General features: G+C 44.1%; 2 protein-coding genes across 4 annotated transcripts in view; one reads left to right on the top strand and one right to left on the bottom strand.

Annotated features, from left to right (window-relative positions):
• col16a1 (collagen, type XVI, alpha 1) overlaps window positions 1–7507 on the top strand; it is a 76500-nt gene extending 68993 nt beyond the window's left edge. For all 3 annotated transcript variants that reach the window (XM_030082257.1, XM_030082258.1, XM_030082256.1), the window contains 12 exons: window positions 638–682; window positions 909–962; window positions 1054–1107; window positions 1214–1264; window positions 1613–1702; window positions 1796–1831; window positions 1924–1968; window positions 3603–3797; window positions 3957–4020; window positions 4103–4279; window positions 4355–4432; window positions 5951–7507. In XM_030082257.1, coding sequence (XP_029938117.1) covers window positions 638–682; window positions 909–962; window positions 1054–1107; window positions 1214–1264; window positions 1613–1702; window positions 1796–1831; window positions 1924–1968; window positions 3603–3797; window positions 3957–4020; window positions 4103–4279; window positions 4355–4432; window positions 5951–6144 — 1083 coding nt within the window. In that variant the 3' untranslated portion in view covers window positions 6145–7507. The remainder of the gene's footprint in view (window positions 1–637; window positions 683–908; window positions 963–1053; window positions 1108–1213; window positions 1265–1612; window positions 1703–1795; window positions 1832–1923; window positions 1969–3602; window positions 3798–3956; window positions 4021–4102; window positions 4280–4354; window positions 4433–5950) is intronic.
• Window positions 7508–9211: 1704 nt separating this feature from the next.
• On the bottom strand, window positions 9212–25058 carry col9a2 (procollagen, type IX, alpha 2). The gene is made up of 32 exons (XM_030082280.1): window positions 24842–25058; window positions 23667–23741; window positions 22949–22984; window positions 22774–22836; window positions 21579–21632; window positions 21260–21295; window positions 19079–19102; window positions 18896–18949; window positions 18745–18798; window positions 17847–17897; window positions 17699–17755; window positions 17545–17598; window positions 15797–15850; window positions 15648–15701; window positions 15131–15184; window positions 14963–15016; window positions 14777–14830; window positions 14617–14670; window positions 14482–14535; window positions 13852–13896; window positions 13700–13753; window positions 13570–13623; window positions 13439–13492; window positions 13283–13354; window positions 12933–12968; window positions 12778–12822; window positions 12311–12343; window positions 12080–12226; window positions 11943–11997; window positions 11666–11854; window positions 11508–11585; window positions 9212–10209 (listed from the first exon to the last, which is right to left on the bottom strand). Exons 1-32 carry the CDS (start codon window positions 24911–24913, stop codon window positions 10004–10006), a joined length of 2076 nt encoding a protein of 691 aa, XP_029938140.1. The 5' UTR covers window positions 24914–25058; the 3' UTR covers window positions 9212–10003.
• Window positions 25059–26747: the final 1689 nt, after the last annotated feature.

Here is a 26747-nt window from a genome sequence, read left to right as displayed (position 1 = left end):
ACATAAACAAGGCATTTGCTCTACATGTGTCATATACAGTAGTTTCCATCTGATATGTTGTCCCTCACTTTTTTCGCTCCAGTTTGATATACATTTAGATTGGATGCAGGCTGTGTGAAAAGTTTCATTAACTTAAACACAGTTGTGACGTTCGGTTCCTCAAATAGCCTGCCCATAATGACACCAATAAACCTTGAGTTTTGTAACCTAATTTGTATTTTTATTCAATTTATTTTTTTTAAAAAAAGCTCATCTAATCGTGCTGATCTCAGTCTTGACTCTGTGAAGGAACGCAGAGTCGTGATGTTTTTCACGCCTGTGGCAGAGCATCAAACTGTGAAGACTACTTTGTACTGTACATTTAAAAACTTCTTTGCTCGCCGTCTCCTCTCTAACTTGTTGTCTTGTATGTCAGCTCAGATGATGTGCTGATAGTCGGGCTCTGTGAGGGAGAAAGAGCGAAGCTGCCGTTTGCTATCTTCGCCTCTTTCTCTCTCTCTGCATCTCCGTTTGTGTTCTCTACCCGAGAGCAGGTGTTCAGAATTTCAAAGACGCGTCTGCCTCCTTCTCTTGGCAGCTCAGACTTTGTGAATTTCTACACTGTACCGATCTCATTCTCTTTGATGTCTCTCCTCAGGGATTCAAAGGGAAAACTGGCCATGTTGGCTTTCCTGGACAGAAGGTCAGCCGGCGCTCGGCGCTTTACCTTCACATTGTGTTTGTGTGTTTGTGGAGATAGAGCTGCAGCACGATCCCAGACTGTTTCATCAAACCGCTAATTATGATGAAAGGCGGGGTTTTTTTTTTTTGCCACCCTACCTCGTTGCTCTCAACCTTTCCTCGTGCACTGATGCATTCTTCTGATGTTTCCCCTGACGTTATCTTCTCTTCTCGTCTTGTTCCTCCAGGGTGAGGCCGGACCTTCAGGCCCACCGGGACCTTCTGGAAGACCGGGACATGACGTCAGTGGCGAAATTTCTGATTTGATTGAAGATTTTCAAACTGTGAATCCAGGATAAATAGAGTTTATTTTACTTTATTGTGTCTTTCCAGGGGGATCCTGGCACTCCAGGACCTCAGGGACGACCTGGACCTCCGGGCCACCTTGTAGGTTCACTCCCTTTTTCATTACATTGAATACCCTGCATCCAGTTTTAAAAATTATTTTGTTGGCTATAATGTTAATGCTGTGTTTGCTTTCCCCCGCCGTCAGGGCTCCACAGGCCCTGCTGGACCTCCAGGACCTCCAGGCCCATCAGGAGTGGTAGGAGAGAATCATCATTATCGTCGATAAATTATAATAATAAATCACGTTAATTGCTTCTGTCTCATTTCCAGTGAATTGTTTGTCCTGTTGTTCCCCTAAAATAAAAAATAAAAAATCTTTTTTATGAAAACAACCAACGACTCATAGAGGACAGTTTGTATTTTCAAAGCTAATTATGATCACAGAAAATCATTACAGGGATTTTGCTGAATAAGGAAATTAAACGGACGACCACTTAAATTAACGGGCCTTTAGAAAATGATGTCTGTAATTATTTGTCGCTTTAGTGTCGGCGAAACCAAACGCAGCAGAAATGAATGAATCTTTATTTTTTTTGCTTTCTAGGGCGTTAAAGGAGATAAAGGCCAGGGTGGAGAAAGAGGTCTTCCAGGGATGGTCGGACCTCCGGGACCACCTGGACATCCGGGACCTTTAGTGAGTCTTTTAATGCCACATCTGCGATCTTTCATAAATGAAGCTCCTCGTCTTCCATTTAACCTTGTTTTCCTGTCTGACTTTGCCTTCCAGGGGGAGCCCGGCAGCGACGGCGTTCCCGGCAAAGACGTGAGTTTTGTCCCGGCGTGGTATTTTCCTCCATTTTCCTGATGCGTGTGTGTTTCATCCCCCCGCCGGGCGTTTCCTCTCTGCGTTGACAGGGGTCGGCGGGTGTACCGGGGGACAGTGGGCAGCCGGGTCAGAAGGTAAGCGGCCAGCTCAGCGTGCGTCGGCGGGCTTTAGCGTCAGCCCCATCGCTCCTCGCTCCACCCATTTTTGCCCGCTCAGCACCCAAACTTAACACAGTCATCAGTTCACTAACCCCGGAAGCCCCTCGCCGATCCCCCTCCTGTTGGATCTCTCCCTCGCTCCCTCGGCCTCCGCTGATAAAGTTATCCCCGCGCCTCTGGGATAATGCTATTAAGCATGAGAGGAGATGCTAGATGAGGCTATTTGTCACGCTGACAGGTCGGCATTGTCAGGGTTTTAGCCACGCCGACGAGGAGAACAGAGGAGGAACACGAGAGAAGGGCCGCTCCATTCTTCTCGCTCCTCGCCGCTCCGCGAGCCGCTTGTCTCCGGATGACGTGTAAACATTAGACGTCCATTACGGGCTGCTTTGTCTCTGATAAATCACTGTCGCTAATGCGGCGCAGCTGCTTTTCCAGGGTTTTTTTTTTTTTGTCGCGCCACCTGAATGGTGAGAAAATGACGGACAGTTAGGAATCACGTTTACTGTGTTTGCTGCTGAAGAATAGTTGCATTTTAAACAGTCAGTGTGATGAAGTAATGAAACAGTTTGACATGTTATCTTCACCTTAAAAACCAAGGGAGGTAATTATTTTCTTTATTTTAATCTCACACCTGCTTTAACTTCAAATAAATGGTGACGACAGAATTGAAGCAGCAAAAAAAAGAAAAAGAAAAAGAAAAAACTAAACCACAATGAAAAAAACTCTAAAAGAAATAGAATAAAGAAAAACAAGGACAGGAGCTGTAAAATGATAACAAAGGTAGACAAAACCTGTGCTTTGATTACAGCAGCTTTTTCCCAGTACAAGGAGCCGTCAGGTAATTTGTGTATTTCCACTGCAGAGACGACGTACCAAGTCACTTTTTTTTTTGTAAGAAGAAGAAAGATTGAAAAACGTTGGTGGTGTTGTCTCTGCAGTGCTTCTTTACCTTATCATGTATATATCAGTGATGGAATAACTGTGTTAAAATAAACACAGTTATTAACACAGCCTTACTGGTAATTTAATTGCTTTTTCCAGCGTTGCGGCGCCGTTACCGTTACTGACTATAGTATAATTCACAGTTCTGTTACTAGAATTCACAGTTCTCTCATATTATCACTCAACATTTGAATAGTTTAGATTGATGTTTCCTGTTTGTAATTTATTCTGTCAAGTGTCCATTTATTTCAATAATCATATATTTACTTTTATAAATTAAAGAAATTGATCTGTTGTTATCGATCAATTTCCACATGTGCAGAAAAAATATTCACTACAGCCTCGGTGCATCGTTTCTGAAAAGTTCCATTTCCCCTTGTTTACATCAAGAAGATGTAGTATTTTTAAAACGTGAACGGGCAATACGCATAGCTACACCTGTTTTAGGCTGACCTAAACCCCAACCATCTAGAGAAATCCTACACAGGCACATGGGGAACATGCAAACTCCACACAGGGCCTGTCGGACATCACACCGATGTGCTGTTCACCATCAAAATAGATTCCAAAATTCTTGATTTTGAATTTTGAATCATGATTTTGAGTGATAGAACTAATCAAGTAACTTAATGACACAGTTCTTAACCTCTTTTCTTCCCGTCCAGGGAGAACCAGGAGCTCCCGGCCAGAGGGGCGCTCCGGGGGAGAGAGGAAGGCCCGGCCCCCCTGGCGGCGGCGGATATCACTCCAAGGACGCTCAGCCCATGATGGGTCCAGCTGGACCGCGAGGAGAGAGGGGAAGCCCGGGGTCAGCGGGTCCTCCTGGACCCGCTGGCGCTCCAGGCTCACCAGGAAATGATGTGAGGAGCTGAATCTGGTTCCTGTTGGTGTTCATGATTTTTTTAGAGGAAATAGAGCGACGTGGCTTCAGGCATCCATTACTCCCATCTGTTCTTGTAAATAACATTTTTGAATGAGATCCTGTGATTAATCTTGGTTTTTCTCCTTTCCTTCAACAGGCTGTCGTCAATTATGACGACATCAAGAACTTCATCCGCCAGCAGGTCATCAAGGTGTTTGACGGTGAGGACGGCAGCCTGGACGTCTGTGTTTCACTCACTGATCCTCAGTAGTTCCCTGCTGACCCGTGGCCTCCTCTCCCCAGAGAGGATGGCGTACTACATGTCTCGCATGCAGATGCCCGTAGAGATGGTGGCATCTCCGGGTCGGCCCGGGCCTCCGGGAAAAGCCGGCTCTCCGGGTAATCCCGGGGCTCCCGGCGCGCCCGGACTCCCGGGACAGATCGGCAGGCAAGGCCGGCAGGGACCCCTGGGACCTCCAGGTAAAACGACATGACGGTAATGTGGTGAAGTCTCGAGGCCGCCGTCCGGCCTGACCACACCTGCTGTCTGTGCAGGCCCTCAAGGACCACAGGGAGTTAAAGGAGACAAGGGTGTAGGAGAGGCCGGAGATGTAGGACCTCCAGGAGCACCGGGTAAGGCGCCGTCGATTAGAAAGTCAGAATTGTGAAGCCTCGCTTAATTATTCAAACTCCCGAATCGGCTAAAACGGCATCACTGATGCTAATAACGTAAAATGTTTGCCTTCATTGTTGATTAGTAAAATCAAAAATTAGATCAAAGTAGTTTGTTATTTCTCCTAAATTTTCTTAATTAAAATTGTTGTCTAATTCGCTCCAACCAGCATGTGAGAATCTCTAATCATCACAAAGATCAGCTCATCAGCTTCAGCAGCCGCCACACACGGAGCGCTTTATTCAATTTGGGACGAAAAACCAAACGTACTCATGTGAAGTTATAGATTTTAATGTTTGTTTTTTTTCATGCCTCCTCCTGACGTGCATAATGAGATCATCCAGTAAAGACGACGCCGTAGCTGTTTTACATATTTTCTGATGTAAATGTAACTTGATCGCATTGTGGCAATTAAAATCGTTCATCTTGTGTTCAGGATGCAGCACTTGAATGTTCCCTTGCAGAATAGGAAGCCAGTTTTTTTTTGTTTTTTTTTAAGCATAAATGCGCAGGTTTTGTTTCAGAGGATAAAGGTAAAGTATACATACCGATGTAAGATGTTCCGGGACATTTTTGCACATGGAAAGGCAGAAGTGAGTCTCATTTCCTCACTTCGTAGTGTTTGTTTTCTCTTTCATTGAAGCAGAGAGCTCCAGCACTCATATTAACGTCTGTTAACGTCGGGATCTGCTGCGTTTTCTCATCCTGAACTGAATGAAGGATGATGGGTGGAGCGACTCACTGCGCCATCTTATGGGGCAAAGTGGCATTGCAAGTCTAGGCTGTGGCTAGATGGTTAGTTTGTAAACTTTAGTATGTTTAACAGCACAAAACTGCCGGATACTGACCAAATATTTGAATAGGAAGTTTGTGACTGGAAGATCGGGGATTAAATCCTCTAACTCTAAGTCCCAGTGTGTTTCTATTTTGTTGACAGCTATAAAATACACAATAAATGTTTTAATTACAGTACTTTTTTTTTTTAAGACACTGAAAATTTTGGCAAACGAAACATTAAAATATTGTGGTTTGCAGCTGTTGCCACAAAATGAGTTACTTGGAGAGTTTTATTGTAGTGTTTGCGTGTTTTTCCCTGAACCTCCTTGACTTTTTTCTTAACTAGTTGCTTAGTTTTTTCTCCCTGTTTGTACAAACGTTGGATTCATTTGGGGCGATGCGTGGCTGTCGATGTGAGTGTTGGTGATGCTCTCTTGTTGTTCGCTCTGTGGGACTCTACAGGATGTACCTGCTTTTTAACTCCATTCAAAGATGGATGAATTTAGGTCTACTGAACTTCTGAGAATTATCTTTAATTATCTTCGACATTCATGATGCTGTGCCAGCCACACCAACAAATGTTTTACATAAGCCAACCGGTATTACTATCAGGCAGTTTCCTCCTTTGCCCTGACTGGAATTCCCGTCTCGGAGGCAGTGAGAAGTTGAATTCATCCTTCTTTTTCCCCGTGTTGCTCCAGGTGTTCCCGGCGCACCGGGCTACGGTAAGATGGGCCCCCCTGGTCCTGTTGGCCAGCAGGGCGTTCCGGGGATCCCGGGCCCTCCTGGACATCCCGGAGGAAGTGGAAAAGATGGCCGCTGCAATCCCGCAGACTGTATGAGCCATCAAGTAGAATACAGCCCCAAAGGCCCACCGATCAAGGGCCCCTGGTAGAGGACCGGAGGGGCCGGAGGGACTGAAGCAAAGAGACTATATGGAGAAGACAGAGACCACGACCCAAAGTTATTGAATCTGAATGTGGGAGACAGGAGCTGCCTTTGTTGTTGAATAGATTAATTTACCCGCTGAGATTTCTGCTATAGTTCTGGAAAAAAAAAAAAAATCCCCTCTTTCTCTCTCAGCGCCCCAGTGGACCTGAGGCCTGCACAGCCACACCAGCAGCACATGCAAATGCTCCTTTTTCGCTTTCCTGTAATGTAAAATTCATCTCTATATTACTGTCTTATTTCAACTTTGCCTGTTTTTTTTTTTATTGTTGTTTTTTTTTTTTCCCTTCTCCTTCTGTGTTACATTTTCAAACAGCCCTGGGGAGGTGACAAGAATCACAATCCTTGTTTTGTCCTCCATGATTAATTCTGGCCTCTGCTTTCTTTTTTTTTCTCTTTCTTTTCTTTCCTTTTTTTCACCCACTTTCTTTGTCTGAATCTGTAGGCAGAGAATCCACACAATTACTGTAAGACACTTGCTTCCATCTCTCATATCTTTGTTTCTTCTTTATGCAATCCATTCTGAGTGCAGCCCATGCATTTCTAATATGCTGTCTGACTGCTTGAGGTGGGGTACATTTTTGATTTTTACTTGTAAGAGAAAAAATCCCAAGAAATGTATTTCAGTTGTGCGGAAACAAGTCGTTGCAAAGATACACTCTTACCCTCCTTGATGGATTTGACTGTTTTTTTTTTTTTTTTGTATATATTTATATTTATGCACAGTGGCTTTTTATACTTTTTAAAGGCTTTTATGAGAGTAAGCCATTGAGCTTTCATTATAAGTGGTTGTGCTGCAAGTACAAAAAAAAACAACATATTTTTCTAAGGTCTATAATGTTGCAAAAAGGATTAATGTGTTCAGTAAAGAAAAAAAGAGGAGGAATTATTTATGGAGGAAAATTGCGTGTACACAGAAAGCTTGCCGGCTTTCATAATAACGTTGCTAAAGTTCATTTCGTGTCCTTTTGAATCCACTATTTTTGGCAAAAGCAGCCGTTTTTTAAGCTGCTCATTTTGTACTCGGACGTAGCTTCACTGCAACATTTGAGCCCATTCACTACAGGTACTGTAATGCAACACTTTCACTCACCAAAGAAGCATCACACGACACTTTTATACTGTTAGACATTACTATAGTTTTTTTTTTTATCGGTCATATTTTTTAAAAAAGAATCATTTTTGTATCTGTAAATCTGGGCTTTTAAAGTGTTCCTGTCTTACACGCTCTGTCGTTCTCACCGTCAGACTTTTGTTTCTCACAAGCTAACTCATGGGAAATGTTAAAATTAATTAAATTGCTTTTCAAAGAACTTGGATTGTGTTGTTATCATTTGGATTGAAAGATCTCCTTCATGCTTTGCTGGATTTGAAGAACAAAACACGAAAAAAGACCTAAATATTTTGTGCATCAAACTCTACTCGTGGTTATTTCGGCTGAACTGAAACCTTCTTTTTTGATCACTTTTCTTCACATTGTATGTGCTCTTCTGTTTAGTGTTTGTCGACATTTTGCCTATTTTCAGTTGTCTTCATGTATTTTTTTTTTTTATGTACTTTGTTTTTTTGCCTCTTGTTTTGGCTCATTTAGTCTTGGTTTCACGTTATATTCCCTTTGTAGCGAATTTCTTTACTCATCTTGTTCAATCATAAGGTCAAACATCAAGCAAATGGTAAAAAATTCAAAGATGAAGTTTAAAAAAAAAAAAAAAAAAAACACTTTCCGAAGAAGACATGGATATAACACGGAGACCCAAACTGAGACATTGTATATGCTAGCAGTTCATGAAGCTCTGTGAGGCTTCGTGAACCACTGTCTTTATTTTGTGAAGCCACTAGATGGCACTCTTGGTTGAAAGATAGAGGCTGAAGGACTGGCAATGAAGACTGCTCTCAAACATTTCCTGAATAGATGGCACCATCTAGTGGCTTCACAAAATAAAGACAGTGGTTCATGAAGCTTCACTCTTTTTTTGACACTGCCATGAAAGCCTCAACCTCAAACTAGCCTCCAAAGTCATGCTTAAAAATATTAATAATATAACAACTTTCAGAGATGTCAGTGTATTTTGCAGCGGAAGGTTTGATTAAAATTGGTTTTGAGAATGTTGCCATTTTCATTAGTAATTGCTTTTTGTGAAAATATTTCTGTCACTTATACCATGACAAAGGTCATTAAGGCGCCATCTTACACTCCAGCCCATTCAAGACGGGCCCCTGAACTAAAATGTGTTTGACACTCCTCATTTGGTTTCATCTGAAGTTGTTCCATGTCTTTGTAGAATCTTTGTTTCGTCTGGTTCAAGCCGTTGCACCTTTTTCTTTGTCACTCTTTGCCGTCATCTGTAGTCCTCGGAGTGTCGCAGCTCATTTGAAGCTCGGTCACATGTTGATGCACATTTCTGTGGAGTCTCTTTGAACTGAGGCTCGAGCCCAAAAGCCCACTGACACACTTGGCTTACCACCTTTGCCCACAAGCCCTGTTCAATAAGCTGTGCAGCCTGCGAGCACATAACTGTAATGAAATTACTTTTGAAACCACGTTGAGCTTTGCATGTTTCATTGTTTCATGAAGCGTTACAGAAAAAAAGAAAATTGAAGCAAAAAATGTGAGTGTGTTATCTCTTTAGGAAATTATGATGATAATCTGTGGTCCTCAGTTGTGCAAGCATGGATGTTTATTAAGATGCAGAGTAGTAATATCATAAAACTAAAAGAAAAAAGATTGGTTTCCATTCTAAACATGATTCGGAAGAACATTAGATTTTACAAAAGGTTCCTCTTTATTGGTTTGGGATGACCTGAAAAGTCAAGAAAAAAAAACCTCTTTACAGATGATTATATAAAGAACAATAAATAGCATCTTTTGGTGAGGAGAAATCAGTCATTAAAGCGCTAACATCCTGTGAAAAGTTGACAGTGGCATAAAAAGCACATGTGGACTTCGGAGAAAAAGTCCTTGTTTGCTCAGGACCCTCGTGTTACTCACTGATTTCATTAACACAGGATTTCTGTTGTTGCATATTGTAACCCATTCCTTTTTCTCTACATAATAATCAACACACATTTACAAAGATTTACAGCACTGCATTGTGGGAGATGGGAGTGCCCGTCGGGATATGCTGTTGCCAGGCAACAAGAGGAAGAGATAAAGCTAGTCGTTAGTTTCTAAAATGAGACTTGGGTAGAAAGCAGGGAATGGGAGGAGACGGGGGGGGGAGCAATGTACACATGAGGTAAGTCGGGAATTTCACTTAAAGCTTACAGAGACTACATTTTACAATACAGCACTGGTGGAAATTTAGGCTGCAATTATTTATTGGTCCTTTTTTATTTATTTTTTTTTAGTACAGTTTTAAGGCATCAGGTGTGACGCTGCCAGAGAGCGAGAGAGACAGAGAGACAGAGAGAGAGAGAGAGAGAGACAGGGCATTTAAACTTCAAAACATGTCTCGGACAGAAACATCGCATACAAAACCATTTAAAGTGACCACGATGAAAAAGAAAGGCGCCCTTCACCACGCTCTCTGCAGTATGAATCTGTTCCTGGACATCTGGGAGAATTCAAGGGTGACGTGGGAGGCTGTGAGCCGGTGCTGGAGATGGGTGGAGGGATTGAAGATGGTGACGTCCCACCAGTCGAAACTTCAGGTTGGGAGTTCTGGGAGGGAGGTGGGCTATACATACATACATCCAGTCACTGTGCTATTATTGTCCCCTGCTGTCCGCCTGAGAAGAGTGGTCCCTCGGCTTCTCTCTTTTCTTCACTTGCCCTCTCCAAGGTGCTGACGGAGAGGCAGGGGCTTCTACACACTGGGTCCTTTGATAGTTCCTGCCTCCTGTAGTCTCGGGGAGGTGTACGCCGACGCGGCCAGACACATCGCCGCCTCGCAGTAGCCTGGGAGGCCTTGCGGGCCCGCCTTGCCGGGGCGACCGGCCTCGCCGGCCGCTCCCTGAGGCCCTCTCTCGCCGTGGCGACCGTCCCGAGCCACGCCATCAATCCCAGGAGGACCTGTGGAGTGAACAGCGTGACCTATCAGGTTGATCCCGAATAACGCTGGATTTCTTCCTTGCTGCTTTCAGGAGGATTCAGTTGAGTTTTAAATAATACAAAAATAAACAAGAGTTTGTTGAAATAGTGACTAAGGAGGCAACAGGTTCATGTGATCACTAAATCAGTTGGCAGCAGCTCTGCTCTGCTTTTTTTGGACAGTGTGAAGACCAAATGCGGAACGGCCAAAAACAGATAAAATGGTTAAAAACGGTAATTTGCCCTTCCTTCCTTCCTTCTGCATAAGAGTCTATAACGCTTCCCTGTAAATAGAGTTTACTGTGCTTTGGATAATTTCATCCTTTCCGTGCTTTTGTTCGTCTTCGGGAAGCCTTGTGCATATTAAGATTTGAAAAGTGCTCATTTAATTTGTATCCTGTCTTCCTTGATATTCAACTTTCTATTTATTCTGTGTGGAGAAACGGATCAATGAATTTCCCTCTGAGATTAATAAAGTCTGTTATATTATATTCTAAAATATAAAAATTGTTTGAACAATGTTGGAAAAAAGTGATGAAACTGTTAAAATCAGATTTAAAAAAAAACAGTGGAAAATCACAAAAAGGCTCCTATTGGTCATAATGGTTGCATACATGATTTCTAAATTTACACTGAGTCCATTCTGGATTCCAATTACACATGTGGCCCGTATGCATACATATATTTACATTGTGTGTGTGTGTGTGTGTGTGTGTGTGCAGAGACTAAGTATTTTTCAAGTGTTTCAATTAGCACGTACTGCTGGAATCTTAATGCATTCTCCTTCAAGAGCATTTGTTAAACGCCCGGAAGTTAATGACGCCTTTAAAACGCCTTTCAGTAAGGCTCTCCTGTGGCGAGAGTTGTAACGGCGAGTCTCTAAGTTGCTTGCTGCACTTTTCTTTTTGACCTGTGGTCAGTAACTGTGTTTCCCCTGACCTGCTTTTATGCACAGTTTCAATTGGTCCATAAAAAAACTTGAGTGGAAACACCAGAACGGGTGGAAATGTCACATAAAAGACTTTTAGGCTCTGTCGAAGTGGAGAAAGTTGGTAGCCGAGTATAAATGAAAACTTCCTAGTGAGTAAATCGTGATGGATGCGGCTTCAATATCCGCTGAAGATTCTGTAGCAAAAATCTGGGACGAATGATGGAGGATCTCCTTGATTTTACATGGTTTGACCACAAATCCAAGGAGGATGTAAATGGACATTTTTGCAAGTACCTTTTTTTGTACCTCAAAACAACAAAAAAAAAAACGGTGCTGTTGAGGTCCTCACCTTGTATTCCTGGAGGTCCCGGTGCACCTGGATGAGGTTTACCTGGATCTCCTCTCTCTCCCTTCGGCCCTCTCTTTCCTGGGGGAGATGGGAAACGTTGAGGGCGTCAGGTTCCACCTTCAGCACCTGATTCCACGTTGAAACGTTAAACGGTTTACCTTTCAGCCCCGTGTTGCCGATCTGCCCGTGCGCTCCGATCATACCCGGGATGCCTCGGGCTCCGGGCAGCCCGTGCGGCCCCTGGGGGCCGGGCGAGCCCGGAGGTCCAGGGGGCCCCGGAGGTCCCATCACACCCGCCCCTCCGAGCACGGCCCGCTTGGCGCTCACCGCCACGGCGGCCAGCCTTTCTGCAAACGAAAGGAGATTACCCGGGAGATGAAGAAGCGGATTCGCCCTGCGAGCGGCGGAGGGGGACGACCGCGGCGAGGAGCTCACCCTGCAGCATCTTCAGCACCACCTCGATGATGTGCTGGTCGGACGCGTCACGCCCCTGAAGGGAAAGGAGGAGGACCGACGGTTCAACGCCGATCGGGACGATAAATCTGACGTGTTTTTGAAAACCCGAAACTCACAGGTGCGCCTTGAATGCCGGGCATGCCGGGAACTCCCCGCTCCCCGTTGAGTCCCCTCGGACCGGGCAGGCCCGCCGGTCCCTGGTCTCCTGCTTTACCGGGGTCTCCGGTGGGTCCGTTGTACCCAGAATCCCCCCGGATCCCTTGCTGTGGAGAAATGACGGAGCTGGTTAAAAGGAAGGTAAGCGAAGAAACGAGGGCGAAACGAATCCAGCGTGCTGCGACTCTCACCTGTCCTTTGGGCCCAGGTTCACCAGACAAACCCTGCAAGAGCAAACGGAGAAGGCGTCACTTTCACAGGACCGACTCCCATCTGCCATTCTGCCTCAGACTGATGACTGAAGAAAAAATATTGTGAAAAGAATGTAGCTTCAAAGAGCCAACATGCATCTTTGCCTCTCTGTCATGTAAATATAGCTTATTTGCCATCTGGATTATTACAGGGATTTGTATGCAAATTCAAAAAACAGACATTTTTCTATTCTTTTCTTCTTAACTCTGGCAAAGTTCCAGTGTTTTCTGTTCTATATTCTTCTCCTTTGATGCCTTCGGGACCGAGAGTTTAAACCTTCTTATCTAAAGTCTGAAAGTTTTTCACATTTATTTATTTTTTGGAGACTTTTTTGTGCTTGACGACAAACAAACAAAACAGAAAGGAACAAAATGGATTTAGGGTTGCAGCGCAATCGTTTTCTTACCTTTTCACCTTTCTCGCCAGCCAATCCCTCAACGCCGGGGTCGCCCTAAAAGCGACAGAGCGGGAAAGATGGAGGAGAAATGAGAGATAAGGACGGATGGATCTAGATGGATCAGTGAAACTTAAAGACACGAGTTTGTTTCATGAGAGACTCACCACATCACCCTTTGACCCAACTTTTCCTTGGAAGCCCTGCAAAAAAAATGAGCGGAGAGCATGCAGATGTGGTCAACATGTCGCTCCACACGCCAAAAACAAGTGAAAGTTGCCTGGAGTGACTGACATGAGAGAAGTCTAAGAAAGATGTCTCACCTAAAAGGAGGAATGCTCTGATTGTCATTTATATTTCTTATTTATGTGACTTTCCTCATTCATTCGACTTCCATCCAAAGGTAAACACTGCCCCCAATGGACATGTCTGTGTAACTACATCAGTATGTTGTGTACTTCCAGCACATTTTAGACATAAAGGGTTTTGATTATTATTACATTTTTCGTGCACAGACCTTGTCTCCTTTAGTTCCACTGAGACCCTGAGCACCTGGGATGCCAATAGGGCCTCTCTCTCCTTTGCTGCCCTGTCAGGAGACGACAGAAATATTAGGAGGAAGTTCATCCCGAAATCCTCAAACTGTATTTGAACCTGATACGGTGCGACTTACAGGCTTGCCGATGACTCCCTGTGGCCCGACTTCTCCCCGCTGGCCTCTGTCCCCCTACGAAACCAGGTGAGGTGAGTTATTGGTTATAAAAGTTTTGTTCGAGCTCCACTTTTAAATTCTGAGTTCAGTACCTTAGGTCCAGGGACTCCATCCATACCAGGCTCACCTGGAAGACCTGGCTCACCCTGAAAGAAGGCAAAAAAAACTTACTCTTATGTGCATAATTAGCTTCAAAATAAGCTTGTGTGGCTGCTTGCTTACCAAAGGTCCAGGAGCACCAGACATGCCGACGTGACCTCTCGGCCCAGGCTCACCCTGGGGAGGAAACAAAAAAACAGATAAAGAGGAAAATCAAAAACAGAAGAACAGCTATGTAGTAGATAGAATATAATATAAAGTGGTAAAAGTCGTACCGTGGCACCAGGTCCACCTTTTGAACCTGGAATTCCGGGTAATCCCTGTTAGACAGAATTGAAGTAACGATCCTGAGAAATCATTCAAACGACAGCTGTGTGTCCGTACGAGTGTGTGTGTGTTATCACAGCAGGATAGAGATAGAGAGCAGGCTAAGTTGCTGCTTTTTATTTATTTTTTTCCCCAGATTGCAGCTGTGTCAGTGTCACCGCAGTGACCACACAGCAAAGTGTGCATCTCATGCTCCATTACCCCTTGGTCAGAATGACGCGTTCGGGCTCGTGTACACCCGCAGGTCTGATTGTGATAAATGGCTGGCGGTGGGAGGCAGAACGCTATTTCAAGGTGGTTTATATTCTAAAACAACGCGGGTGCGCGGGGTCACCGTTAACCTGGACGGCTCCCAAGAAAACAAAAACGCACCCAGAAAAGTTACGGGCTGCTACATCGTAGTTGCAGCCTGCCTTGCGCTCGGGAGCTCTGAAGTGAGGAAGAGAGCAGATTGCCTCCCCAGCGCATGCTCTGAATGATAACAAGTGTTTTAGCAATGCAGATAAGCGTGTGTTTTTAGTGGCGTCGCTGAATTAAAACATACAAAACACCCGAGCCCGTGCTGAACGATCACTCACCGCCGCTCCCTGAGGACCGGGAGGACCGGGCATCCCAGCTTGCCCGGGGCCGCCCTGCGAAGAGCCAGAGACTCGGGAATAAATTGCCATCTTTTTTATTCAACTTGCACATCATTATCACGGCGCTCATCTCACCTTGATTCCAGGAATACCGGGGGTGCCGTCTTTTCCGTCGATGCCCGGCAGGCCCTGAAAAGAGCGAAGATGTGATCCAGTCAACTTCATTTGAATTCTCTTTCCCCAAAAACTGTGCAGCACAGAAATAAAACAAAACAAAACAAAAGTCTTTACTCACATTTTCTCCCTTTTTGCCCACTGCGCCCTGTGGGCCCTGGATGCCTTGGCTGCCCTGCAGAAGATAACCCAATCAGCCTCCACATATTCACACTGCACATCAGGATCCCGTCCGGAGGACTGTTTTCCCCTTCAGACTCCGCTTTAACAATAAACTTCAAGACACAACCCTACAAGAGTCACCCACTTTGTCTCCCTTGTCTCCAGCCTCTCCGGGTGGTCCCTGAGGCCCCTCCTCGCCCTGCAAGACAAAGGAAACAACTCCAAATCCCAACAGTGTCACTAATGGTTGGTTTTGTTCTTCCTCTTCTTCTAGGAGGAAAACGAGCGTGTGTTCTCGAGTGTGTGTTCTTACAGGAGGCCCAGGAAGCCCAACAGGTCCGGTGATGCCCTTGTACCCCCGGGGGCCCTGCGGGAAGGTAAAGAATCGTCGGTCGTTTGGAATCAAAGAAGGTCTCAATGCCACACAACCCCGCCATTCACCGCAATAAAGGGATAATTAGTGGTTAACTCACTCCTCTAATGGGAGCTACGCAGAGAGTCAGCCGCTCTCGACTTGGCACTAAGCCGGCGTGCTAGCTTGGCTAACGCGGCTAATGTTAACAGTAAGACGGATGGCTACAGCGGATCATTAACTACAGATGGAGGCACCGTGGACCCAGACAACCCCGACTCATTAGAGGAGGAGAAAGATTTGTGTTAGCATCATTTCCATATGTCCCTATTGCCGGTAATGGATGGTGTTTGTGTTGAGGGGGGCACGTGTGGCTGCTGCGCCTCCTTGGTGCTGTTTTAAGAACGGGAACAGCCTTGTGGTACCCGAAGACAGGGGGGGAAAAAAAAAAAAGAAAAAAGATGGAAGAGGCTCTCACTGCTTCTCCTTTGGGGCCCATCATTCCTGGATAGCCTCTCAGACCCATTGGACCCTGAGAGGGAAGAACACAGTGAGAGCTTTGACCATGGCCGGAGGCAGTGTATGAATTCATGATTAACACAACAAGATGTTGGCGGATTAGCATACCGGAGGTCCCGGGATCCCCTGTTCTCCAGAGATGCCATAGTCTCCCTTTATGCCCTGTTGAAGTCGAATAAAAAAAGGGAATACGTTGCAGGATATTAACTTTCTTTCTCTTTGTACCGCACAATAAAACTTTTCCATCAAGCTTTAATGAAAACAGCAGTCCTTCATTCCTCTTATTGGCATTTTTCGGAGTTTGACCACAAAAACTTTGAGCAGTAGAAAATCCAGAAAGTTCCTTTTGATGCCCAGATAGGACGCTTTGATGGTTGTGCATCCTTAAAAGACAGAGATCTCTCTGAAGGTAATTGGGTAGCTACCGCTAACCAGTGAAAAATTAATGAGTACTGATGAAAAACCCATCACAAACACTTCAAAAAAAAAAAAAAAAAAAAAAAGAAAGACAGAAACACCAGGAATTCCTGAGAACAGTCTGACCTTATAATGTTTTTGTCTATCTGTGTTTCACAGTCCTGGAGTACAACTGCTGTGTGTCATGTTTTAGACGTTCCCTGAAACAACACACTTCATTCAAATGAAGGATTTAAATCTACCCACTCACATCTTGTCATTATTCACTTTCTACTCTCTCTTTTTCCAATCAGTTTCAGCTTCCTAGGCCATTAAAATCACCGGAACCATCATTTTAACCTCTCTGCCTTTCCACCACAGTTATTGCAAAGCCAATCACTCTCTAGTTCCTGTTCTTTATATTTCCATATGAAATTATCTTTTTTCCCCCCCATTTTCAGCTCATTTTGTTTCTTAAACCTTGTCAGGAAGTCTCTCCAAATCATTATTCACCACTATCCTCCTCCCACAAAAGGGGTGACAAATGTACAGGTGGGACACACAGTCCAATTTTATTTATTCTGGTCTGGACCAGATAGCATAATAACTTTGTTCAGTTTTAGGAAGAAAAAAAAAAGAAAGAAAGAAAACTACAATTTTGTGCTGAAGATCTTCCCCTTTAATGCACTTCTTGCTCAATTTGAACAAAAGTATAATTTAAAATTCTCTCAGCCACTGTGCTTTCTTCCTCACACTGATGCTTATGGAGGCAGGAGTGGTCTCCCCAACAACTCGGCTGACTCTGAAAACTAACCGCAGCCGGGAACAGAACATCCCAGCGTTTATCCATACAACACAACAACAGCCTCACACATCTGATGGTGATACAGCAAGTTAAAAATAACACATCTCACCGTCTCCAACAGCAGTGTTGTTGCCCGAACCACTGGTGGGCATGTAAACACCTGCTGTGTGCTGTTTTTTAAGAAACGAAGGGTGGGAGTAAGACCGACCTTGAGTCGAGGCAGGCCTTCTGAAAACAGTGGTCCAAACCCGGTGCGTCGAGTGTTTTCAGCATCTAAGCGCCGCCAGAAGGCTGCTTGTGTGGGAGGATCAGAGGCTAATACCTGGGGCTCGCCTGGCCGCTCCCTCGGAGCAAACTGTGCGCTCATTAGCTGTGCTTAATACAGCGAGGTGAGTGGTCCCCGTGAACCCTGACTCCCCCCCCAGCCTCGCCTCCATGTACCTGGATCCTCACCCCCTCCTTTCATCTGGCTTGCTATATGCTGAGCTGAAAGGCCAGGGCCAGGCCTGACTAATCACCGGCAGATTAGTGCCAGTCATGTGCCTCGGGGGGCTTCATTAGAGCTAATTCCGGCCTCCCCCGGTCCTGAGTGGCTGGTGAGTGCACAAAACTGCTTCGTGTATGGTGTCGTGTCGCCTTTTCGAGGTGAGCTCACCAAATTTCCGATGCTGCCGGGCTCTCCGAGAACACCGGCACGTCCTTTGTGTCCCTAGACGGCAAAAAAAAAACAAAAACAAAAAAAAAAACAGGAAGTTTCACAATGACTTCTGTGAAGTTTTGACTGATTGAAACACTATTAAACCACTTACTTTGACTCCCTGCAGTCCCTGCGGGCCTTTTGGTCCTGCTGGACAGTTGAGAGGACACTATAACAGAAAAAAAAAGAAGAAATAAATGGAGAACTGACATTGAATTTGGGTTTAAACCAATGCGCGAGAGAGCGCTCCGAGATCTTACCTGGAATTCAGCGCTGCCCTCTTCTCCGCCGATGAACTTTCCTGGGGGACCCTAAACAGACGAGCAGACGCAGCAGTGAGGGAAGCCACAGTCGCGTCGTCTTCCCCGAGCTGAGCCAGCACAGTTCATCTTTACTCTTCTCCGTTTATAGATTGAGCAAGAAAGGAAAGTATCTCTACAGGCGCTGATACATCCCTGCTACAGTCAGATGAGACAGCCCACTGATCTAATGAGGGTTTATTTACCCTAAGACAGCACTAAAGCCAAACAAATAGACTTCACTGGGCTAGGGACGTCACTCCCAATGAAAACCTCAGCCTCTGTCTTTTTATAGAATCACAGAAGCACACAGGAGGAAACACACTCTACTAGAAAGCAGACTCCTCGCAAATGTTTTTAGTACCTCGCTACCAAGCTTCCGTTGGGACAAGAGTGAGCTTTGACTGCGCTCGCTGTTATCCTGCATCCATCTTTGACTCCGCTATCCTGTTTTTGAGGAGCTGATGCACAATAGGTACACACTCACACACACATTCAATCCTCACATGGATATTTTCATATGAAGGGGCAAAAACAAACTGGACACCATGATAAGAAAACACAAAATTAACATGTGTCTCCTCTGAACAACAAAAACAACTAATGTCTCCATCAAAATCACTCATAATTGTGCAAATGCTGAATACCCACTTCTTAAACTCCCTGTTATCTGGAAGATGCCTGAAGGTGCATAAAACACAGATTCTCACACAGAGTTTCAATATAAGGAGAAATGTGTGTGATTTATCATGCACGTTGTGTGTGTATGCAGACATTCTTCAAAGGCCCATTTTTTTAATGCCAGAAATCAAAGAGATCAGACTCTTCCTGCTATAAAGAATCCTTGATGGAAACTTACAGGCTTGCCAGGAGGTCCTGGAAGTCCTGGAGGTCCTGGTGGTCCCATGACACCCTAGAATAAGGCAGATAAGGACAGAAAACATTGATAAGAAGGTGGGATTAGTGCAGATTGTTACATATTTGTAATTCAGGTGGAAGTTGGTTTCTACCTTTGGTCCATTTGGTCCGATTTCACCAGGAAGACCGATCGGCCCCGGAGCCCCCTGGACAGAGCAAACCAGAGCGTGACACATGCACTTCACATCCACCACTGGTGATCTTACACCTCAAATAAGTGTTTTTTGGGAGATAAAGGGGGGGAAAAAATTAATAATACCATGCAAGCTACTTACAGCCAGACCTGGAAGGCCAGCTCCCTGAGTGGAGAGAAAGCAATAAGAGGGTAAATAACTGTATAACAAGTCGAACGATTCCATCACAGTATCAATTAATATTTGAGAAAGCCAATTACGAACAGACACAGTAATTCGGTAATGCATGTGTACAGTGTCAGGGCAGGTTAAACAGCGCTCAAGAACAAAAGCACAGAGCACAATCAGTGTGTGTGTTTGCGGTGCTTTTTGGCTCGGAATTAATTATAAACAAAGTAATTAAGTAAGTAAGCCTTCCTGGAGGAAGAGGAGCCCTCAGGGCAGGATCTCCTGTCTGCAGTGTGAGACAGCAGGGTGTGCAGCACGGCTCCCAGACAGGATGCCTGTTAATGCTAAACAAAGGATTAACTAATAGTGTTGTGTTTAGGCACGGCGCTGCACAGCTTTAGGTTTCAATACGCAGCAAGTAGAGTGAAAGGTGGACACTGAGCACCACCTAGTGGTGTCCCACTGAGCCACAGGGTTTTTGCTGGCTCCTGCATTTTGGATTGCAGTTATAAAAAGACTGTGATATCAGCTGCACGAAGAATTTCCTGCATCTGTGTAAACTGAACCCAAAAGGAGGGCACAGCTGGTCAGGAATTCAGGCTCCACCAAACAGGGACTCTGGAGGGTTTTTAGCCTGGTGGGACCAGCTGGGTGACAATATGTTCGCGTGGAAACTGGCTGCGCTTGAAACAATGCCTGAGTCACACAGTCATCATTCGTTTCATCAGAACCAAAACTGCCCTGTGGGCAAACACATCTCCTTCTATTCAGTGTTGTATAGAAATGCACATCCAGCATGTTAACACGAGTCCTGAAAAGGAAAACTTCAACTGATTTGAATAAGTCTTTTTTTTTTTAAATTCCCTGCCCTAACACCATAATCAAACTACACTTGACATCAAGACAGGCGAAACATATGAAATGTAATTCATACCATGAATTCAGCTTTGAAGCACAATTAGTTTTTAGACATTTTTGTTTCCGTCTCCTCAGAAACTGCGTCAGTTTGGGATTCTTTTCTAAGTTTAGTAAAGAAACTTTCCCCTTGAGAGTGACCCTCTTTAATTGAATGAACAGGCCATCAGACAAACTCCAGACAAAACATTTCAGACAGAACAGAATTGTTAGGAGTAGTGGATACAACACAAACTAGCATTAGTCTCAAAACTAAGCTGTCAGAGTGAGTTTGTAAAAAGCTGCATTATGCAACAGATTTGCTTTTTTTTTTTCATTAAAAATGTGACATGTTGAGATTGTTGTTATTTTCGAAAATATTGATTTTCCCTCCCAAATCCTCTGCAATACAAAAAGTTTCTATATATCATGGCACTATTTTCCAATAAGTATGAAACCGGGCAGTATGAAATAAAATCTGTTTGAGAGTTATTTACTTTGAGTGAGCAGGAATGGTAACAGAGTTACTCTTTTGTTGAGATGCACAAATGACTGTGGAGGGTGGATTTATTTCTAATTTCAAAGTTGAGGTAATTCACATGATAAAACGTCCAATATATATAAGGGGGAAAGTAACTATATGAATATAAAGTGCACTGAAATTTCAGAAATCGTGTAACAATGTCACAATAGTATTGATTTATTTACGCTGTGCCAAAATTGGAAGCATTACAATGACAATTCAAGACAGGAAAGTTTATTGAAAACTGTCCTATGAATCATCTCCTAACACCAACACATTTATTTGGAAGGAGATAACTTCATAACTGGTGTGATAGTTTGTGTTTCACTACAACCAGCTTCTGCAGGAATATTTAAAATATAATTGAACATTCAAAAAGGCAATGTGGGATTTTGTACATGTATATAATCCAGTTATCACTCTCAGGGCTGATCAATATCAAAGCCTTGAAAACATAACTGAAGATAAATATCATAATCAACTCTAATGCCACAAAATGGCAAAAGAACAAAAGCTGTGATTAATGATGTGAAAATTGATTATTGTCTGAAAGAAGAAACCCTTCTGTCGTTGTAAAGGCATAATCTTGTGCTTTCTCTATGAATTGATTGATTCTATTTTAATTATATCCCAACAAGCAATCTCATTGAACTTAATTGTAACAATCATTTTATTATATCTATTGCTTTAGCTGTTGTCAAGTGTGTAAAACGAGCCGATCACATTGATATACTTACCGGGGGTCCAGGCTCACCACTCGGACCTGGTTGACCCTGCAGGACAACAAGAGATACAACAATAGAGATGAAATATTATTATAATCATCAGTGAAGAAGATATAATCACTGTGGAGTAAAATGAGCAAATTGATTGAAAATATGTTACTTCTAATAGGAGAAAACCAATAGAGAGAAAATATTTATCATGTTTGTGAGTAAAGGAGATGCTTTTGCTTTTAAAGTGTCTGTCTTTTCTTTTTTTGTTTCAGAGATCAGAGGAATAATGGTGCAGTCGTCCCACTAATCATCACAGGTGAGGGTGTTCGTCCACTCTTGCCTTGGGGCCGGGGTTTCCGATGGGACCTCGATCACCCTTTGCTCCAATCAAACCCTGCAGGAAGAAGGAAGCAGAAGAACGCCGAGGTCAAGACAGGAGAAACCGGCAAAGCCACGAAGAGGAAACAGTGCTGCCTTTTCTGGAGACTGCATGTGACTTAATTCACCTCATAACCGGGTCAAAAACACTTCTTATCAAAGCTGACACGGCTTTTGGAAGTAATTGGGAAACAAACTTGAGATTGAGATTCCAGGGCGGATTACTGGCTAAATCTCTGGGGAATGTGTGTGTGTGTGCGCATGTGTGTGTGTGTGTGTTAGCATGTGATCATTTGGCAATGACACTCTAATCAAGACTGAATCCCTCAGAAAAGCTGCAAAACAACCACTCCGAGGTAAATCCAACGACTTAGTCGAGAATTATACTAAACTCATCTTTGTCTCCACACTACTTGTGATCACTGTACACTAAAATACGGCGACCATATTATGCATTTTAGAATCTGCATTCAAGAAAATTACAAAACCAAACAGGTTGCTTCAAATTCTATATTTACACGGACAGTGTAATATCTGTTAATAGGGAGCACACAGATGGAAATTGGAAATCGGCAGCACGGGGAATCAGCTAAAACCACACATGAACCAAGAACTGAGACTGTGAAGCTCTGATCGAATCAAACCAAGCAGCTTCTATTAAATGAGCTCGAGGAGAAGCAGGATCTCTTGAGAACATCAGTGGTCCTGGAGGGCCTCCATCCTGCATGTTTTAGATGTGTTTGTGCTTCAGCAGGCATAAAACATGCAGGATGGAGGCCCTCCAGGACTTAACACCCCCCGATTCAGTCAGTCACATGTTATGATTGCATGTCTCTCCTGTAGACTGTGCTCTCTCCTCTGTACCATCCTGCAGGATCTCTGGAAGTTCATGATCGGAGCCTTCTGACCCCAAACACTCTGCAGCAGGTTGATTGGCTTGCTGTTTGTTTGTTTTCTACTCCATTCTGTCCTTTTCCCCAAACTCCAAACAGCAGAGCAGAAAGACTCCACCTCTGGAGATTTTCCTGTTGTATTTCTGCTGATGTGGGTTTGTTTTCTAAGTGCTGAGAGCTTGATATGACGTAGTTGGAGATGTAGTTTGAGAATCTATTTTCTCCTGTTGTCTCAAAACACACGGCCCCGCTCATTTGACTCACATCAATGCCATTTTCCCCCGGTGGTCCATCGAGACCCGGCTCCCCCGGCTCTCCCTTTTGCCCCTACAATAAAACATAGAACGATCTCATGATGATGAAAATCAAGTTAAGGGTGGATGGAAAGTTTCAGTACATGCATTGTTTACTTTTATCAGACTGTACAGTTACAACTTACTACTGGACCGGGAGGGCCTGGAGGTCCTTTCTCTCCCTGCAGAAACACAAAGAAGACATTTTTATTTAGTACACTGCTGCTTCCAGGGTGGAACCTATATGAAAATGTCGTTTTCTAAGCTCCTAAAGAAATAATTTCAAGGTCAATGTTTATATTTAGATAAAATGAAAACTGTTGGTGACTGCAGAGGATATCAGGGTGAAGTATCTTTCAATCAGTCACATTTGAATGTATAAAACACAGCGTGCTACTTTTACATTTCACTGTATACTTTTTTTTTTTTATTCCTGCAGAAATATGAAAAAAACATGAAGCGCTATGATTCAAAATAAAAAAATATGAATTTGGATTGAGCAAACCAGGCATCTTATCTCCTCCCAACCAGGCGGCTTCCTGCGCCAGCAGCGCAGCGGCAGCCTTTCAGAACATTTTCACACAACCTGGCTGCTGTTAACCTCTGGAATACCTCCACAGTGTCACATTACTGCGGCTCAAACCCGGGGCCGAGCTGAGGATCCCCTTCTGAAAGACCCCCTTCTCTCTGCTGGGAACAGAGCCCTTTTGTGCAGGTGTGTTTTCATTTTCCTGCGCCCTCTGCTGGTAAGACCGCAGTACTGCAGAGGGATGCCGGGTTTGGTATTTCTCCAGCACAATGAAGATCTTTGTAGGGGGGGAAAAAAAAAGAGAAGTTGTTGGGCAAACCTGTGCGGATACTCACATCAATGCCATCCGACCCAGGAGTGCCAGAAGGGCCGGGCAGTCCTGGCTGGCCCTGAGGTCCAGGTGGACCCCTCTGAAACGCAAAGAAAAACACGTCAAACCCTCGTCTGGGTTGATGCCATTTGATGATTCTTCAAATGAATTGAAACAGCAGGGCGCAAAATGTGTAAGAAAATAAGTAATAATAAGAAAAATCATGGCATCACAAAGAGTGTTTTATACAAATATTAAATCTTATATATGAGATTTTTGTTATTATTTTAAGACAATTCTGGATTCATAGTTTATCAATGCAGAGTTTCACACGTGCCCATTTGAAATTCCAACAATAAGTGCATCACCATAAAACCATAAAAGTGACCATAAAAGTGTTAATTGTGGAAGTGCAAATCTGCACATCAATGTGAGACATTCAGGGAATATTATAGTCCTCATCCAGGACCACAGAGCATGTAAGTAGAAAGCAGCTACAACATGGGATACTAAAGAGTAAAGCAGCTATTAAAAAATAGTGCCATACATGAGGGGTACAAGTGAAAGGATTGAGGAAGAATGTGGGAGGAGGGTTCATAGGACTGGTACTGTTTACCCTCTTCAAGCCCCCCACCCCAGCCCCCACCCACCACCACCCAAAAAAAAAAAAAAAAAGCCACAGCTTGTGTTGAAGCACTAAAAAGTTTTAATCCAATTCAGATTTCCTCAAAAAGCAAAAAAGAAGGCCACAAAAAAAAAAAAAAGTTGGAATAATCCTGCTTTCAGAGTTTAAAGTCCAGAATATAACACAAAGGTGTGTGTTTGAACTGGCGATTTCACACTTAGTAGACGAATGCTGTGTGTCTGTGGCAGAATGTGCTTTTTCTGTCGGGTCTCCTTCATTTTCAGACAAGAAAGCTTCATCTTGGCCAGAGAAGTGAAACCCAGGAATCCACCTTTGAACTGGATCTTCAGAGTTAAGAAAAAAAGAAGATAATCCTGAACAGAGCGTCCCATTTTTGCCCTCCACAGCTTCAAATCTTCCATTTCTCCATCTTCTGTGACATGAAGAGGTCAGGCTCCTGGATTCCCATCATCATGAGAGTCCCGCTGGCTCCCTTCACCCCGCCGGACGCCCTGTATAAGTCGACCTGAGCCCTGAGCCGGGCAGCAGGGTCACAGCCTCTCCTGTCCACTCACCACTTGGGCCAGAGCCAGGCACAAGGTCTGCAGGACAACCCAGGTCTTCAGCAAGGCAGAGAGAGCAGCCATGGTCCCTCTCTCCCCTGTCCGTCTCTCCTCGCTTCAGCAAATCCTCTCTTCTCGCTCCTCTTTCCGCTCCCTTACTCCTCTCCAGGCCGGCACAGTGCGGAGCTGCTGGTGCAAAGCCGTCCGAATAGAGGGAGGTGGCGGGAGGTGGGGATGGAGGGGGAGAGGCTGTGTGCACAGCACTGAAAAAAGAAAAAAAAATTCGACTCAAGAGGAAAAAAAGCCGAGAGGGGAGAGGGATGGATGGAGGGATGAGAGAGGCTGAGGAGGAGGGCGTGTAGGGCAGACAGGGAGAAAGGTGTAATCCCACCCCTGCTGCTGGCCCCCAAAAGAAAAGTACACACACACACACATACGACCCAAATATAAGGAATCTGGTCACCGTTATCATTACCTTTCAGAGTATCACACTCCTCACAGACACCTCAGCGTAACCCAAATAATGTGAAAACACCTCATCACAAGTCTTTTACTCATTTCACGCCTGGGTTTCTGCTGTCTCTTAGATCGTAATCACATCTTAAGGCTACAACCTACACAACAATGTAAACACTTCTCAGGTGCATCCTGCAGAGATTACAGGAACCATGTTGTTTTTTTTTCCAAGGCAAATAAATCTAACAGTGGGGAAAAAAAAAAAAAAACTGTGCTCATTTTGTCTCCAAAAATATCAGCTTTCTTGTAGGCTGCAGGTCTAAAGGGATATCTTTGACAGTGTGTTTATGCTCTGAAGGCCATTTCACTGACATCTAGTGGTACATAAAGCAGCTCAGTTCCCACACTAATCCAAAGTGGCTTTTCAAAGGCAAATAAACAAAACTCAAAGAGATGTGAAAAATGACCTTATAGTGACCCCTGTTGTACAGAGATTACATTACACCAAAGGGGGGCGATGCCTCCCTGTGGCCACTAGATGGCAGTAAATGCACATCAGATCCAGCTGTTTGGAGGCTTTAACTGCAGAGAGTGGACATCAGGATGGAGGTAATCAGTGATGAGAAAGACAATGTAGAGAAGTCTGGAAGGAAAGGAATTTATAAGTAAATTCAGATTTAATACAAAATATGTGTAATTTCAAACCGGCCTTGTAAACACGTGAACGATAAACTTGAAACCCAGCTCAGCGGTGGCTTCTGTGGAAGATCATCTGCTGCTTGACATCAAACAAGAAAAAAGTAACTAAATAGTAACTCTACTATTGTTTCCTATTGTGCCCACCATGCTGTTAAACCCGCTGGTTAGTTCTAGTGAGCCTTTATATATGTATTTACAGCTCCGCATGTTTTTTTTTCTTCTATCGAGCTTCTCTAGATTGCAAAGCTCTTTACTCCTTTTATCAATTTCAGATTTCAGACATCACAATGAAGCCAAACACTGGCAAAGAAATCTGCTCTCATGCACACGTGACCCCAGTTGTTGGTTTTCTTTGACATGTGAATCTAAGTTTGAGAAACTTGTGAAAAGCTTTGTTGCCCTGTACGGCTCTCGCCAGTGGCTTATACTCTCTGTGCTGCCACTAAAGTGTGTCCCAGACCCCAGGAAGGGAACCTCAGGCTTATGTAAAGACAGACAAACACACACACACACACACACACACACACACACAAATGGAGAAACACCATAGAAAACAACGCAACCCAATGCAACAGAGAAACCGGTTTAAATAATTTCTAAATCAGCAAAAGATTGCATCATAATCCAAGATTTTTGTGGTTTTGGGTTCGTTCCTGTATCATCACAACGCAGGTTTACGAAACCAGGCTCATTCAACATAACAAAACCGGTGCTGTGGAAAGTAAAATCCAAAACAGAGAGCCTCAAATCTGTGTTTTGCAGG

This window comes from Salarias fasciatus, chromosome 22, assembly GCF_902148845.1.
Source record: "Salarias fasciatus chromosome 22, fSalaFa1.1, whole genome shotgun sequence".
NCBI classification, from domain to species: Eukaryota; Metazoa; Chordata; class Actinopteri; order Blenniiformes; family Blenniidae; genus Salarias; species Salarias fasciatus.
This window is presented reverse-complemented; position numbering and strand designations above follow the sequence as displayed.

Bases quoted from the DNA above. Each gene is read 5' to 3' on its own strand.
- col9a2 (XM_030082280.1), bottom strand. From the start codon at position 24,913: ATGGCTGCTCTCTCTGCCTTGCTGAAGACCTGGGTTGTCCTGCAGACC. The intron at 11,855-11,942 runs GTGAGCTCCTCG...TTTCGTTTGCAG, and splicing joins GGTGCTGAAGATGCTGCAGG to AAAGGCTGGCCGCCGTGGCG. The intron at 11,586-11,665 runs GTAAACCGTTTA...CATCTCCCCCAG, and splicing joins CGGCAACACGGGGCTGAAAG to GAAAGAGAGGGCCGAAGGGA.